Genomic DNA, 16797 nt, shown 5'->3' on the forward strand with positions numbered 1-16797 from the left:
TGTACTCATTCTAGAAAAACCACTTCCTAGTATCCAAAAACCTTGGAAGATGTCATTAGACTAAAGAACAAGAAAGATCCAAGATTACATAGAGTACAATTAGTGACTTAGTGATAGAAGTTTGGTTGTATACGGCTTTAAGACCAGTGGCTTCCTGTGATTTGAGTCAAAGGAAGAGGGCTTATTAAATGGTCAAGAGAAAAGTGACCTCACCTAGGCCAAAATGGACATGGCCTATATGAAGCTAATATCAGGTATGTCAGACATATTCCTGATGCTGATGGGTCCAGTAGTAAAGCGATGCATACTACTCTGATGGCTTAGTTTACTTTTATTATACTGGAAATGCTGCAAGTGAGACCCTCCAGTATTACTCAGTGGCCATTATGACTGAAGATAGTCACAGTTATGCCAGTTTGAATCCATCAGTGCCCCAAATGAAGTTGTGGTTTTAGAAGGGAATGGTAATTGGACATGATAATGCACGCAAATAATCCTACCACAAGCAGTAAGTTTGTAGTTCACGACAAGCTCAGGTGACACAGTTACTTTGGAATCTGACTAGAGTGGTATGTAGTTAGTTCTCATCTCAAAAATTCAAGATCTATGAATCTACCTCAGTGATAGAATATTTGTCTGGTATGTGTAAGGCCCTGGGTTCAGTTACCAGGAAGGAAAGAGACTGTGGGGAAGATGTTGTGCTTGACATTAGAAAGATTTTCATGGCACAAGTGACATCATCCAATTCCAGACGTCATGTTTTCAACTCTATTGAGGACCTTTTGTGTGCCAAGCACGTTTTTTATATGCAGGAGACAAAATAGCCAATGAAACCTCAGCCTGTCCTGTCAGCCAGAAAATCAAGTACTTATAATATTAGATGTGAGATAGTATATTTTGGATGGGAAGTAATTGATTAAATACATTTGAAGTTATGCTACTAGAGGATGGTAGGTTCTTAGACTTGAATTAATGGGGAGAGACACCTTGTAAATTTCAAATTAAAAAATAACTTATTTATTTATTTCATGTACATGGATGTTTTGCTTGCATGTATGTCTCTCGAAGGTGATGGACCCTGGAGTTATACACAGTTGTGAGCTGCCATGTGCATGGTGGGAATTGAACTCAGGTCCTCTGGAAGAGCAGCCAGTGCTCTTAACTGCTGAGCATCTCTCCAGCTCGTAAATTTCAAATTTAGAATTGATTGTAGTGTGGGTAGATGAGGTAGGTAGAAGAAATAGAGGAAAGTCATTCAAGAAATCTACAACATTTTCCTTTCCTTCCTCTACTTCTTTCCCTTCTTCCCCTTGCCTCTCTTTCATTCCTTTGCCTTTCCTGTCCTAGTCCTATAATTTTTTTAAAAAAATTCTTACTTTATTTCTAATTTTTCTCAACTTTGTGTTCCATATAGTGTGTTTGTAATTGTTACTAAATTATCTTAGGGAATCCAGATACTATTCTTATTTGATTATCGCGCCCATCAACAAATTAGCAAGTTCATTCTTGTCTGAGTTTGCATTTATCTACTTGCATGTTTGGAGTCCCTATTTGTATGATAGGATGGAGCATTTTTCTCACCCTAGCAAAGTGATAACTGCAGGTAGTAAATGCACAACACGTTTAAGGAGTGATCAAATTAAGTGTAGAAAGGGAATCAAACTGATTTAAGTGTCAAATTCTGTATAATAGCAGTCCAACTTTTTTGTGAATCAGGAAATAGACCTGGTAAGAAAACTAGAAATTGGAAATGATACACAGAAAGAGAATGTAATATAAAAAATGTTAACATTTCCCTTGTTTCATCTGTTTCTGGTTGGGGGATGTAAAATGTAAAAGCTGCAGCTATTTTGAAGACTTTAGCTTTTAAACATAGTATATTACAATTCAACAGAGGCGGGCTAGCAGAAAGACTACAAGAACTGCAGAATCGAGAGAGATCTGCCATTTCTTTATGGAGACATCGATGTGTTTCTTACCAAATGACACCTTTAGGTAAGATTTTTCACAAGCTTCTAAGTTAATGGGTATAAAATATTCCAGGTAAAAAGTGTTTTTATACATTAAAATACATTTATATATTTATATTTATAATTTTGTGACTTAAATTCTTTCCTATAGTCTTTGTTTTGGGGAGGGTAACTTTTCAAAATATAAGTTAAAACTGTTTAGGTGGGGTATGGGGCTTGGCTAAGGTGGTCAAATGCTTGTTGTGTAAGCATTAGGATCTAAGTGTGAGTCTCTGGCATGCACTTGAGAAACTGGATGTGACATCGAAGACCTGTAATCCCAGCTTTCTGGAGGCAGGGAGAGAGGAGGAAGGATCCCTGGCCTGTCAGTCTAGCCAAATGGGTGAGCTCCTGCTTCTGTGAAAGATACTGATACATGATAAAGATACATGCACACACACACTACACATGTATCCTTCTCTCACACACAGACATGAATATCAGTTGTTAAAACATTTGCAAAAACCACACATTTTATTTCAGCTTTATTGTATAACAGCTATAAGAAAATTTAGTATACAAATCAGAAAACATAAAACATGTTTTCAGTATAGAATAGGCATTCTAATTTTAAAGATGACATAATATATAAATGCCTACTCAAAAATCAAACTCTTAAGAGATCACCAAGCTGAGCCTATTGGTGGTGGCCATACCTTTAATCCCAGTACTCTTGGGAGGCAGATGTAGGAGGATCTCTTGAGTTTGAGACCAGTCTGGTCTACAGAGTGAGTTCCACAACATCCAGGGCCACACTGAGGAATCCTGTTTAGAAAAGCAAAAACAAACAACAAAACAAAAGAAACAAACAAATACAAAACAAAGAAAGAAGGAAGGAGAGGAAGAAAGAAAGAAAGGAAGGAAGGAAGGAAGGAAGGAAGGAAGAAAAGAAAGAAAGAAAGAAAGAAAGAAAGAAAGAAAGGAAAGAAGGAAGGAAACAAAGAAGGAAAGAAAATAAAGAGAAGTTATCAGTCAGGACAGTTACTTCAGTAAATCTCATACATAGTCAAAAACACTTAATCAAAACTGAATCATTATTCTCTAGTCATTCAAGGTACACTTTAAAATGTTGATGCTTTTTCAGGCTGAACATTTTGAACATCTCACACGTCAGATGCACTGCCTACTTGCTATCCATTTAGTTTTTTTTTTTCCTTCTAGAATATTTCTGGCAACAGTTTTAAATGTCTGTTAGTGACTTCTTTTTTAACTTATGCTGATAGAAAAATAAGTTTAATATAATTTTCATATCCTGTTCTTTCAAAAGAAATTGATTTTATAAATTTGTATCATAAAAAGTAGTGTCAAGGACTGTCAAGATTACTTTATTTTACATGGTGATATATTAGTTTGTTTTTCCAGAGATGGGATGGCAGATATTTCTCTTTTCCTGTATTCCATAGTTAATAAATAAGCCTGAGCACTAATCCAGAGTCCCATAGATCGGGCTCCAAGAAGGTTCAAAAGGTGTAGATGCTTGCTGACAGTATTACTTTGCGTCCCAGAACCCACATCCTAAAAAGAGAGAACCATCTTCAATAAGTTGGCTTTTGATTTCCACATGCTTCCCATAGCATGTATGTGTCTCCATCCAAACATAAAATACATAAATGAAATGTTAAGAAGGAAGAAAGAGAAGGACGGTGGTATGATGGGTTTTACTGGAATATAGTTCTAACCTATTAAGCAACTTGATATTCAAATACTGACAGCTTTCTTTGGTGAGATCATGTAAAGGAAAATCTTTATATGTACATTATTGGTGACCTTATATGTATCATAGAAATGAAAAAATTTTCTTATTGCAATGAGGATTCATCAAATTGATACATTTATAGAGGGACTAAATATAATTTCCTATTAAGACATGCTAACTCAGTCTCAAGTGTTCTCAGGTTTATTCCTCAGAGGTTATCATTTGAAATATAAAGTTAAACACAACAAGCATTTATGCAAAGATTCATTTGAATCATGGCATGTATAATTTTGTTATAGGTGGACAGAGTTATCAAAATGTTTCGTCATCAAACATTCCATCATTTAAGCTCTTTTTCATAGGAATAAAAGAAGGGCTTTTGAGAGTTCAAATATTACATAATAGAAACTTTGTGTTTGTCTCAACTTATTTGTCAAGTGTGTTCTGTAGCCTTGAGTTACATATTTAAAACTATTGCACAGAAAACAATTTGTAAATCCTTGATGTGAGAACATTCAGAAACAGATACCACTAATAGCCATGTTGTCTATCTTTAAGTAAAGGTTTTGTGTCAGATGAAGGACAAGCCATGCGGTATCTTCTTTCAGCATCAAAGGCAGCCGGTGAGAGGCCGTGTTTTATATACTAACCAGCCACATCATGATCTTGTTTAGTTTCATGTTCATGAATTGTCAATCATTTGAAATTTATTTTTTGTAAATGTGCTCTTCTATCTTTGTTCCTTTATCTTATAAGTGTGCTAGCAAAGCTCTCTGGTGATAAAGAAATGGTTGAATGAATGAGAGTCCTTGCTGCCTAAGAAAAAGGAGCTAGGTGCAGGTACCAGCACCCAGCCATATAGAAAGCCAGGTTTGGTTACATGTGTGCCTGTAGCCTTATGACAGGAAAATAGGGGTCAGAGATAAGAGATTGCTAAGGCTTATTGCCTGCTTCTAAGATCAGTGAGAGACTCTGTCTTATAATTGAAAAGACCAAGCACAGCAACATTCTTCCACACATCCTGGTGATTTTTGTACCAAAACTGACTATCAGGGACTGTGGAACATTGAAATAACACAGTTATACAAGTTTATATTCCCACCAGCAGTGGAGGAGGGTTCCCCTTTCTCCATAACCTCTCCAGCATGTATTGTCACTTGGGTTTTTTATTTTAGCCATTCTGAGATAAACAAGAAAGAGGACCTGAGGTAAGATGATCAATCCTCACTTAGAAAGACAGTTGGGATGGACATTGGATGTAGGAGAAAATGAGTAACAGGACAGGAGCCTACTACAGAGGGCCTCTGAAAGACTCTACCTAGCAGTGTACCAAAGCAGATGCTGTGACTTATAACCAAACCTTCAGCAGAGTACAGGGAATCATATGAAAGAAGGGGGAGTTAGTATGCCCTGGAGAGGACAGGAGCTCCACAAGGACCAAATATATCTGGGCACAGGGGTCTTTTCTGAGACTGTTTCTCCAACCAAGGACCATGTATGGATATAACCTAGAACGCGTGGTTGGATGTAGCCCATGGTAGCCCTAGTAAGGGGAAACAGGGACTATTTCTGACCTGAACTCAATGGCTGGCTCTTTGAATTTCCCCTCGCCCCTGGAGAGGAGCAGCCCTGCTAGGCCACAGAGGAGGACTTTGCAGCCAGTCCTGAAGATACCTGATAAACCAGGGTCAGATGAAAGGGGAAGAGATCCTCCTCTATCGGTGGACTTGAAAAGGGGCAAGGAGGAGAGGAGGGAGGGAGCGTGGGATTGGGAAGGGATGAGGAAGGGGGATACAGCTGGGATACAAAGATAATAAACTGTAACTAATATTAAAAAATAAAAAGAAATAAGATCACTGCCAACTCAATTACTGTTTGCCTTTCTTTTGATAGAAGATGGCTAAATTTGTACTGTACAAAGTTATCTTCAATACTAGTGTTTTTTTCATTTTTTCAATACTAGTTTTTATTATACTATTTTATTACTTAAAACAATTTTTAAATTTAAATATATGTTGATGATATTCTTCTCCTTCCCCAAGTCCTACCAGGTCCTGTTCTTCTCCCTACCCACCCAATTTCAAATTCTTTCTCAGAAAACAAACAAAACCACAATATAACCACCTTCCCCTCCACAAAAGGTAAGAAAAATAAAACCAAATCCAAAAAGCAAAGCCCAAACTGACCAAAGTTTAATCAAATCAAAGCACACACAAAAATAACTGTGGAGTCTATTATATGTTGGTCAATGGCTACAGAACATGAGGCCTGCCCTGGAGTGGTTGATATACTCAGTTTTACTCTTTTGGAGAAAGCGGATTTTTCCTCTCCTTGGAGGTTTAAGTGACAGTTCAGTTGCTAACGTTATAGTTAGCAACTGTAGGTTTTCATTCATTCATTCATTTATTTTTAAATATATAAAAATGAAAATATAAGATAAAAACTATCATTTTATAGTTGGACAAGACAAACAAGTAGAAGAAAAAGAGTCTTAAGAGAAGGCATAAGATGTTCAGATTTTAGTATGTTTATCCTATCTTATAGGTCTAGTATCCACTTAAGTGAGTATATACCGTGTGTGTCTTTCTGCTTTTGGGATACCTCACTCAAGGTGATCTTTTCTAGTTCCCACCATTTGCCTGCAAATTTCATGATTTCCTTGTTTTTAATTGCTGAGTAGTATTCCATTGGGTAAATGGACCACAGTTTCTGTATCCATTCCTCCGTTGAGGGACATCTGGGTTGTTTCCAGGTTCTGGTTATTATGAATAAAGCTGCTTCAAACATGATTGAACAAAAGTCCTTGTATACTTGAGTGTCTTTTGGATGTATGTCTAGGAGTGATATAGCTGGATCTTGAGGAAGCACTATTCCTGACTAAAGAAGCTAAACAAGAAGAGGTTCCGGGGTAAGATAATCAATCCTCACTTAGAAAGGCAAATGGGATAGACATTGGAAGTAGGAGAAAACAAGAAACAGGACAGGAGCCTACCATAGAGGGCCTCTGAAACACTCTACCTAGCAATGTATGAAAGCAGATGCGGAGACTCATAACCAAACCTTGGGCAGAGTATGGGGAATCATATGAAAGAAAGGAGAGTTAGTAAGACCTGGAGAGGACAGGAGTGCCACAAGGGTTTTTTTTTTTTTTTTTTTTTCTGAGACTGATTCTCCAAGCAAGGAGTATGCATAGATATAACCTAGAATCCCTGCTCAGACGTAGCCCATGGCACCTCTAATAAGGGAAACAGGGACTGTCTTTGATGTGAACTCAGTGGCTGTCTCTTTGACCTCCCCCACCCCTGAGGGAGGAGCATCCTTGCTAGGCCATAGAGGAGGACATTGCAGCCAGTCCTGATGAGACCTGAGAAACTAGGGTCAGATGGAAGGGGAGGAAGACCTCCCCTATCAGTGGACTTAGAGAGATGCAGGAAGGAGATGAGGGAGGGAGGGTGAGATTGGGAGAGAACGGGGGCGAGGCCTATGGCTGGGATACAGAGGAAATAACTTGTAATTAATATAAAAAGTAAAAATTATAAAAAAGGAGAAGGCATAAGAATCAAGAGAGAGAGGCAAAATCATTCACACCCTCAGGTATCCCATAAAAATGCTAAACTGGAAGCCTTATTATATCTACACAGAGGACCTGGTATAGAACTCTACAGGCTCTCGACATGCTGTCACAATCTCTATGAGTTATATGAGGTTTGATCATGTTGATCTATTGAGGGCCTTATTATTGTTATTATTGATATGCTCCACCTCCTCTGGCTCCTACACTCCTTTTCCCTCCTCTTCCACTAGTTTCCCTGAGCCATGGGGGCAGAAGTTGATGGAGACATCCTTTTTAGATCTGTGTATTCAGAGGTCTCTCACTGTCTGCATACCGTTTGGCTGTGGGTCTCTATTTGTTCCCATCTGCTGTTGGAAAAAGCTTTTCTGATAATGGCTGAGGAAGTCACTAATCTATGAGTATAGCAGAATATTATTATTATGAGTCATTTTATTGCTACATTATTTTCTAAACACAGTAGTATTTGTTTTTTATATAGGTCTTTGGGCTGTTTAGTCTCAGGGTTATATTCATGAAGTGAGCCTTAAGACAAAGTCAATAATTGGCTGGTTACTTCCACAAGCTTTGTGCCAACATTGCCCTAGTATATCTTACATGTAGGACATCACTGAAAATGGAAGGATTTGTGGCTGGCTTGTATTTTTGTTTCTCTTTTGATATTCTGCAGGAAGATGTGTGATATTTTCCTGTACCAAAGACCCTTAAACATACAGAATCTTGGTCCTTGGTGAGTGTGTGAGAAACAGCCCGCTCAGGGGACAGCTCCAGTGAGGCAGCTCATTTAGTTGGAGGGAATAAAGGCTATTTAAACCTTTGGAAAGTGGGTAGAGGCTTTGGGGCGAGTGTACATTATTGGCCAGTGCCAAGGTGCTAGGAATACTTTATTCACATGAAGAGGTACTCTCTGGAGAAGACCTTATAAGCAGAGAGGAAGTATACCCTGTAACCTGGCTGCCAGGGTATCTGACCACCTCAAGGGTGGCAGAGGTGGGTGGCATAAGGCTAAGTGCATCAGGACATGCAGGCCCAGGGCATGGAGGGAGCAGTTCTACACCTGCTGTTCTCAAATGAAGATTTTTGGTGTTTGGACACACCTCGACCTAATTCTAGCTCGGGGCCTGCTCTTCTGTGTCACACAGCTACAGCTCAGCCCCACAGCTCAGTAGTATTTGCTGTTCTTCAAGTTTGATTTCGACGCACCAATATTTCAACTCCAAGGTATATGATACCCTCTTTTGGCTTCTTTGAATACTAGGCATTCATATGTTACATGTACATGTATATATGTATATACATACAGGCAAAACACTCATATATATAAAATAAAAAAAAATTAAAAAAGGAATGTTTTTGTGCACATGACTGCAAGTCCCAGAAGAGGGCAGAGTTGTCAGATTTTTGGTAGGAGCCACCTGACAAGAGCACACAGGCTGAGCCATCTCTCCATCCCCACAGATAAGAGTTTTTTTTTTTTTTTAATTTACTTCCATTATAGAACATCTCTTTATTGGATTGGTAGCTGGTAAGCAATGAAAGAAAACAGGATAGTCAGGGTTCGGATAGGAGATATGGAAGCTATACTAAGACAGCCTGTCTTGAAATATCCTTGTTTTTCCATCAGTTTTAAAAGAACCCTTTTCAATATATCTTGGTCAGTGGTTACTTAACCCTGGTCCTTGAATTTTCATTTCTTGCTTTTCTCGCTTTGTGAGTTGCTAATAAGAGATCTGATGTTATTCTGGTGTCTTTGCCCTTTTGAGTTAGCATTTTTCCTTCACAGTGTGTTGTTTGTCAACATGGGAAGGGAATGTATATGTTGAGTCACAAGGTTTATGCCCAGTGTCTTCCTCAGTCATACTCCATCTAATATATTGAGGCAAGATCTATCATGTGAATCCAGGGCTCACTGATTCAACCAGGCTTTCGAGCCAGTGTGCTCTGGAGATCTGTCTGTCCCTCCTATTATATTGTTTCCAGTTGTGATTTTATGTAATGTTTTATATTTTCTATAAAGAGAATTTTCTCCAATGAGGTGTGCTACCTATACCTGTCTTTGGTTATGAAGGTTAGATCTAGAACATAATAAGGAGTTATTATGTTATTATTATTATTATTATTATTATTATTTTATTATTATTCCAGTTTATTATTATTATTATTATTATTATTATTTTATTATTATTCCAGTACCAGACAGGATTTTCCTACCACTGAATGTTAACACCAACTTTTACAAATATCCTGCCTTTGTCTATGTTTACAGGTGTTACAGATAGGTAGGATGATTAACTGCTTCTTTCCTTTGCAGCTTGCATAGTCCTACTATGATGTGGAAGCTAGACTGTTGGAAGCTAGTCTTTCAGGTTATGTCCAGCTCGAGTTGTCCAGAGTCCCATGTCCTGAGGGTATGTGATCTTTAGCAGAAGAGACTTACCTTTACATGCTGAGTGGCAAACAAGAACAGCATCAGTAGTCTATATTGTGTGTATGTTGTTTATATGACCCTGAACATTGCAAAGGAGGTTTCTTGTGGCTGGTAATGGAGTTTGTATTAGTCTATACTTCTTGTGTGGAGCATTATCAGTCCAAGTGCCATAACTTCCTTTAAAGATTGAGACATTGTGTATATGTATATATGTGTATATGTATGTTTGTATATATATGTATAGTGTATAATTATAGTTAAACATAAAATAATATAATTTATTAAAGCTTTATCAAATATCTGTGTTGGGGTTTTATTCCCTTGACCCTCCTCTTTCTGTATTAACTTCCCTTCCTCCTTCCTAGTTGGATCCCCAAAACCATTTTTCTGTTCCCGACTTCATCTCAATTGTCTCCTGCTAATTCTGTCTCGACTGACCCTCCATAATCCCTTTCTGCTTTCCTTGTTTCTATGATAACTTTATGTTATATGTTCACATCTGAAGATTGGGGCCTAGGAAGCACAGATGAGAGAACATGCAACATTTGTCTTTCTCTGAGCTACCTCACTCAATATAATCTTTTCTATATCCATCCATTTACCTTTGTCTTACTCAGTGTTCTGTTGTTGTGAAAAGACACCATGACCAAGGCAATGCATACAATAACAAAGGCAATTTATTGTTATTATTATTAATTGTTTTTATTTTTAGATTTTAGAGACAGATCTTTTTAACCTTAATTTTTATTTTATGTGTCTGGGTGTTTTGCCTGCATATATGTTTGTGTACCATATACATGCTTGTGAACCACCATGTGAAGGCTGGGAATTGAACCTAGATCCTCTGAAAGAATATCTAATTGTCTTTCTTTTAAAAACTTAATTAATTTGTTTATTCACTTTACATTTCTGTGATAGCTCTCATCCCGGTCTCACCCTTCCTCCCTTTTCTCCTATCCTTTCTCCACTATTCCTCAGCTCATTAAGTCGTATCGAGATTGAGCGTGTCCTCTTCCCCTGTGGCCTGAGAGGCAGCTCCAAAGCATGCAATAGAGTCCAGTATGAGATAGCCTTCATTCCCCTTAGTAGGGTACCCACATAAAGCTCAAGCTACCCAATGGCTACATTTGTGTAGGGGTCCTAAGTCTGGTCCATACATGGTCCTTGGTTGGGTGCTTCACTCTCTGCAGGTCCCTCTGGGCTGTGGTTAGTTGGCTCTGTTGGTCTTGTGGAGCTCTTTCAGGTCCTTCTAGCCTCCCCTCCACTTTTTTCACAAGACTCTCTACGCTTCACCCAATGTTTGGCTTTGAGTTTCAGCATCTGTTTCAATCTGCTGCTGGGTGGAGCCTCTCTTTGCTAGGCTCTTGTCCATAGACTTAGCAGAGTATTGTTAATAGTGTTAGGGCTGGGCTTTCTTCCATGGGGTGGGTCTCAGGTTGGGCCAGGCATTAATTGGACATTTCCTCAATCTGTGCTTTATCTCTATCCCTGCACATCGTGTAGGCAAGGTAAATTTTTAGTTGAGTTTTATGGGTGATTTGATGTTTCCCTCCCTCCACTAGGAGTCCAGTCTAGTTAGAGGGTATTCTCTTCAGTCTCCATAACCTACTACTGCTACTGGGAGTCTCAGCTGAGTCAAGTCACCCCCATACCCTCCCAGAAGCTTACCCTGTCTTGGGTCTGCAGCTTTTTATAGAGATTTTTCCACCCATGGTTTCCTTTTTTTCTCTACGCTCTTTGTCCTCCTACCCGTGCTGTCCCCAGGTCTAATCTCTGCTCTCATTTCTTTCTGTACTACTCCTCTTCAGCCGCTCCTGCTGTCTGTTTGGGTCCTCCTTGTTACTTATCTTCTTGGGGTATGTGAATTGTAATATGTTTATCTTGTACTATATGGCTAAATTCTGCTTATAATTGAATACATACCATGTGTGTCTTTCTGGATCTGGGTTACTTTACTAAGGATGATCTTTTCTAGTTCCATACATTTGCCTACAAATTTCATGATTTTCTTGTTTTTAATGGCTGAGTAGTATTCCATTGTGTAAATATGCCACAGTTTCTTGATCCATTCTTTGGTTGAGGGACATCTAGGTTATTTTCAGATTCTGGCTATTACATGTAAAGCGGTTTAGTGTGTCTGATTTTATATTGAGGTCTTTGAGCCACTTGGACTTTAGTTTTGTGCAGGGTGATAAGTATGGATCTATTTGTATTTTTCTACATGTAGACATCCACTTAGACCAGCACCATTTGTTGAAAATGCTGTCTTTTTTCCATTGAATGGATTTGGCATCTTTGTCAAATATCAGGTGTCCATAAGCGTGTGGATTTATGTCAGGATCTTCTATTCGATTCCATTGATCCACCAGTCTGTTTCTATGCCATTACCATGCAGTTTTTAGTATTGTTGCTCTATAGTACAGCTTGGGATCAGGGATGGAGATACCTCCTGAAGATCTTTTACTGTAGAGAATTGTTTTAGCAATTCTGGGTTTCTTGTTGTTCCATAGGAAGGTGAGAATTTTTCTTTCAAGGTCTGTAAAGAATTGTGTTGGTAATTTGATGGGAATTGCATTGAATCTCTAGATTGCTTTTGGTAAGATGGACATTTTTACTGTGTTAATCCTGCCAAGCCATGATCATGGGAGATCTTTCCATCTTCTGATCTCTTCTTCTTCTTTCTTCAGAGATTGGAAATTTTTTTCATACAAGTCTTTGACTTGCTTGGTTAGGGTCACACCAAGGTACTTTATGTCCTTTGTGGTTATTGTGAAGGGTGTTGTTTCCCTAATTTCTCTCTCGGCCCTTTTGTCTTTTGTACACAGATGGGCTACTGATTATTTTGAGTTAATTTTGTATCCAGCCACTTACGCTGAATGTGTTAATCAGTTCTAGGAGTTCCCTGGTAGAATTTTTGGGGTCGCTCAGGTATACTATGATGTCATCTGCAAATAGTGATACTTTGACTTCTTTCCCGTTTATATCCCCTTGATCTCCTTCAGTTGTCTTATTGCTCTAGCAAGGACTTCAAGAACAATGTTGAAGAGATATGGAGAGAGTGGGCAGCCTTGCCTTGTCCTTGATTTCAGTGGGATTGATTTAAGTTTCTCTCCATTGAATTTGATATTGGCTGTAGGCTTGCTGTATATTGCCTTTACTATATTCAGGTATGTGCCTTGAATCCGTAATCTTTCCAAGACTTTAAATATGAATGATATTGGATCTTGTCAAATGCCTTTTCAGCATCTAAGGAGATGATCATGTGGTTTTTCTCCTTCAGTTTGTTTATGTGGTGGATCACATTGATGGATTTCCGTATATTGAACCACCCCTGCATGTCTGGAATGAAGCCTACTTGGTTGTAGTGGATGATACCTTTGATGTGTTCTTGGATTCAGTTTGCAAGTATTTTGTTGAGTATTTTTGCATCAATGTTCATGAGGGAGATTGGCCTGAAATTCTCTTTTTTTGTTGGGTTGTGAGGTTTAGGTACCAAGGTGACTATGGCTTCATAGAATGAGTTTGGTAGTGTTCCTTCTGTTTCTATTTTGTGGAATAGTTTGAAGAGTATTGGTGTTAGCTCTTCTTTGAAGGTCTGGTAGAATTCGGCGCTGAAACCATCTTGCCCTGGGGTTTTTTTGCATGGTAGAATTTTGATGACAGCTTCTATTTCCTTAGGGGATATAGGACTATTTAATTGGTTTACCTGGTCTTGATTCATCTTTGGCATGTGGAATTGGTAAAAAAAAAATTGTCCATTTCATTTAGATTTTCACATTTTGTGGCATATATGCTTTTAAAGTAAGTCCAATTATTGTTTGGATTTCTTCAGTGTCTGTGGTTATATCCCCCTTTTTGTTTTTGATTTTGTTGATTTGGATAGTCTCTCTCTGCCTTTTAGTTAATTTGGCTAAGGGTTTATCTATCTTGTTAATTTTTTAAAAGAACCAGCTCTTGGTTTCATTGATTATTTGAATTGTTTTATTTGTTTCTAGTTGATTGATTTCAGCCCTGATTTTGATTATTTCCAGCCTTCCACTCCTCGTTGGTGTGTCTGCTTCTTTTTTTCCTAGGGCTTTTAAGTGAGCCATTAGATTGCTTGCATGATATGTTTCGAATTTTTTCTTGAAGGCACTTAGGCTCTCAGCATTTTTATGCTCTGCTTTTATAGGATGCCACTGAGGAAATATTTAAATTAAGAAAAGTGGTTTATTAAACATTAGTTTGTTTCTATTTTTGATATTCATGTTTCTTTAATATGATATTCTCACATGAAAATGTTTTCAGCTACTATATTTGAATTTTCTCGCTATATGCCTTTCAATGAGGTCTACTTGTGATATCCAGCTCTTTTTTTATTCTAACATCTTCTCATTTGAAAACCCAGTTTCACTTCTCGTTTTGTGTTCTTTCTATATTTGTTCCAGGACTCGGAGATAGCCCCAAGACTTACTTGTACTGATCATTGTAATTTTGCTATGTTGAGACATTCATTTGCTATGTTGAGACATTCATTTTTTCTGGGTCATGATAAATTTTGTCTATTTTCATCTAAATAAAGTAACTTGACTGGTGAATTAAAAATTTTTCTTTAGAGTATACTTTTCTAATCATCATTAGAAAGGGGTAGGGATCAAAGGATTGATGAAACAGATATTAAGCATATACTATAGTGGGGACACCTTGGATTCCATCAATTTTTTCCATGAATGTGTTCTAACTTTTTGCTGTATGGTTGAAATGAGTTTATTTCATGGAGACATTATTTTGTATGCGTGCTAACTGAAAATGGTTAGTCTTTTGATACATCAAAGCCCGTCCTTAGAGACATACTTCCTAGAGCAAATCCATACCTTCTAATCCTCCTCACAAAGGTAGTAGTAGTGGAGGGGGGTGCCCAGGACACATGCTCATCACACACACACACACACACACACACACACACACACACACACACACCAAGGATTCAACTTTTCAAGACTTATGTTGGATATCTCATTCAAACCGCCACATCCTACTTCCTGACCATTATAATACAAAATGTATTCAGCCTAACTTCAAAAGTCCCCACAGTCTTTCATAGCCTCAGCACTGTTTTAAAACCCCAAGATCCAAATCTCTTCTGAGACTTAAGACATACTCTTAATTGTACCAACTTGTAAAATCAAAATTATGTGCTTATAATACACAAAATACACGTTACCATTCCTAAGGGGGTCACACTGAGGAAATATTGGATCAGAGCAAGACAAAAATCTTGCAGATCATCTTTCAAATCTATAGCACATTGTCTTCCTCTTTTCAGTTATGCTGTCTTTCCTTTTGTGCAGCTCCCCTTGGCACACATCTCACGGCTCTGTCACCTCTAACATCTTAAGCTCTCTAATGCTGTTCAGGCTTCACTTTGAAGCTTCTTGAAATGGTGTCTCAGAATCTCTTGTCCTCTCTGGCGTTCCTGTAGGGATTGTCCTCCCACATGTTGCCTGGCCTCAGTAATCCTCCATAACCATAGAGGAAGATTCTGAAACCCTTTTACTTCAAAACTCTAAAGCCAGAACCATGTGGCTTACACTGTCAATTTCAGCTAACCCTTTGGGATGGAGTCTGGCCACTTGAATCACACCTGTAGCAGCTTTAGTTTGTTGTTAATATTTAGGAGCAGAAAATTTCCTTAGGCTTTTTCCTTTCACAGTATTATAAACTAAACTGGATGGGAAATTGCCCAGAGGGCATCCTTTCCTTTATTCCACTGTAGGGTGGGCTGAACCATAATCTCCTGGCTTTTAACAATAAACTGGACTAGCTTTAGAATAATTGTATCTGGTGCTGAGCAGTGTCAAGAGTGTTGGTGTAAGAAATCTTTCTGCTGGGAAAGCCTTAATGTCCCATGATGCCTATGGCTGACCTTCTTACACATTTTTGTGTATGTGTGTCTGTCTGTAGAGCTATATATCACAGGTTTGCTGTGTAAAGAGTAAAAGTAGAATACTGAGCTGGAAGAGAAAGAAGTGCTCATTTCAGGGAAAGGAGAGCTTGCATTATTAAAGCATGAAAGTGAATAGGTTAGTATTTGGGGTCATTTGTGGGGACACATTGAGTAATTTAATATCAGAGAATATCAGTTAAGCTACACATTCATAGGAAACAGACTCAGCAGCTCAGACTTCTCTATGTGTAGCTAATTGATGGTGTAGTTGAGTTCTTTGCTTTTCTTTCTTGTTTTTTTTTCCTTTGTTCTGATCATTCTTCACCTGTGTTGGGAAGCTTTCTTGATTTGTAGAGAGTACTTACTGTGCTCAGTATGCACATTAGTTCACTGTAAGAATCCTGACCATAGCTTCCTTTTACAGCTATTCCAAAAGTAGTTTGGGTGACACTGAAGACTTTCTTGGTTTTACTATGTTGACATTAAACAATAAGATTTATTTATTCATGTGTTTTATGTATTTATGTATATGGGTGCTCTGTCTTCATGCATATCAGTAGAGGGAATCAGATCCCATGTGGTTGCTGGGAACTAAACTTAGGACCACTGGAAGAGCAGCTAGTGTTCTTAACTGCTGGGCCATCTCTCCATCCCCTATAGTGACTTTATGGGGTATTTATTTTGAAGAGCATCCATTCCTTTGATGTATGCAATATCACCCTTCTGATAGATTCACATTTACGTGGGTAAAGGAACAACTCCATGTTTTCTGAAAGGGCTAGAGAATATACGTTAAGTGCTTCTCTTTTTTCCTTTGTATTAATTTTGGTGAATTTCTAGAAGATGCTTTTGCCAAAAGGAAAGTATTTCTTTAGGAAGACTTACTGGGCTTGGGGATATAGTTCTGTTGGTGGAATACTTCCCTCTCATTCATGCTTATGCTGTGCTCATTGCTCAGAACTTCTCAAGTTAGGTAGGGTGATGCACACCTGTAATCTCAGCACTCAGAAGCAGAGGCAGGAGGATAGACATTGAAGGCCATCCTCAACTAGAGAGTAAATTTGAGGCCAGCCTGGGTTACCTGAGACTCTGTCTTTAAGAAAGACAGGGTGAGAGAGTTTTTATCCTCTATAAAAGAATGATTGTAAATGCTCTGCTCACATCCTA

The 16797-nt window shown here is 38.3% G+C and overlaps 1 protein-coding gene across 11 annotated transcripts in view; it reads left to right on the forward strand.

Moving 5' to 3' along the window:
* Positions 1–16797, forward strand: part of Spidr (scaffold protein involved in DNA repair) — a 261442-nt gene that overhangs the window by 80308 nt on the left and 164337 nt on the right. For 10 of the 11 annotated variants that reach the window (XM_060391053.1, XM_060391055.1, XM_060391058.1 and 7 more), the window contains one exon: positions 1895–1995. In XM_060391053.1, coding sequence (XP_060247036.1) covers positions 1895–1995 — 101 coding nt within the window. Of the gene's footprint in view, positions 1–1894; positions 1996–9579; positions 9685–16797 lie in introns of those variants that run through there. The other variant, XM_060391063.1, reaches the window with a different exon arrangement.

Source organism: Meriones unguiculatus, chromosome 9 (assembly GCF_030254825.1).
Source record: "Meriones unguiculatus strain TT.TT164.6M chromosome 9, Bangor_MerUng_6.1, whole genome shotgun sequence".
Taxonomy (NCBI): domain Eukaryota; kingdom Metazoa; phylum Chordata; class Mammalia; order Rodentia; family Muridae; genus Meriones; species Meriones unguiculatus.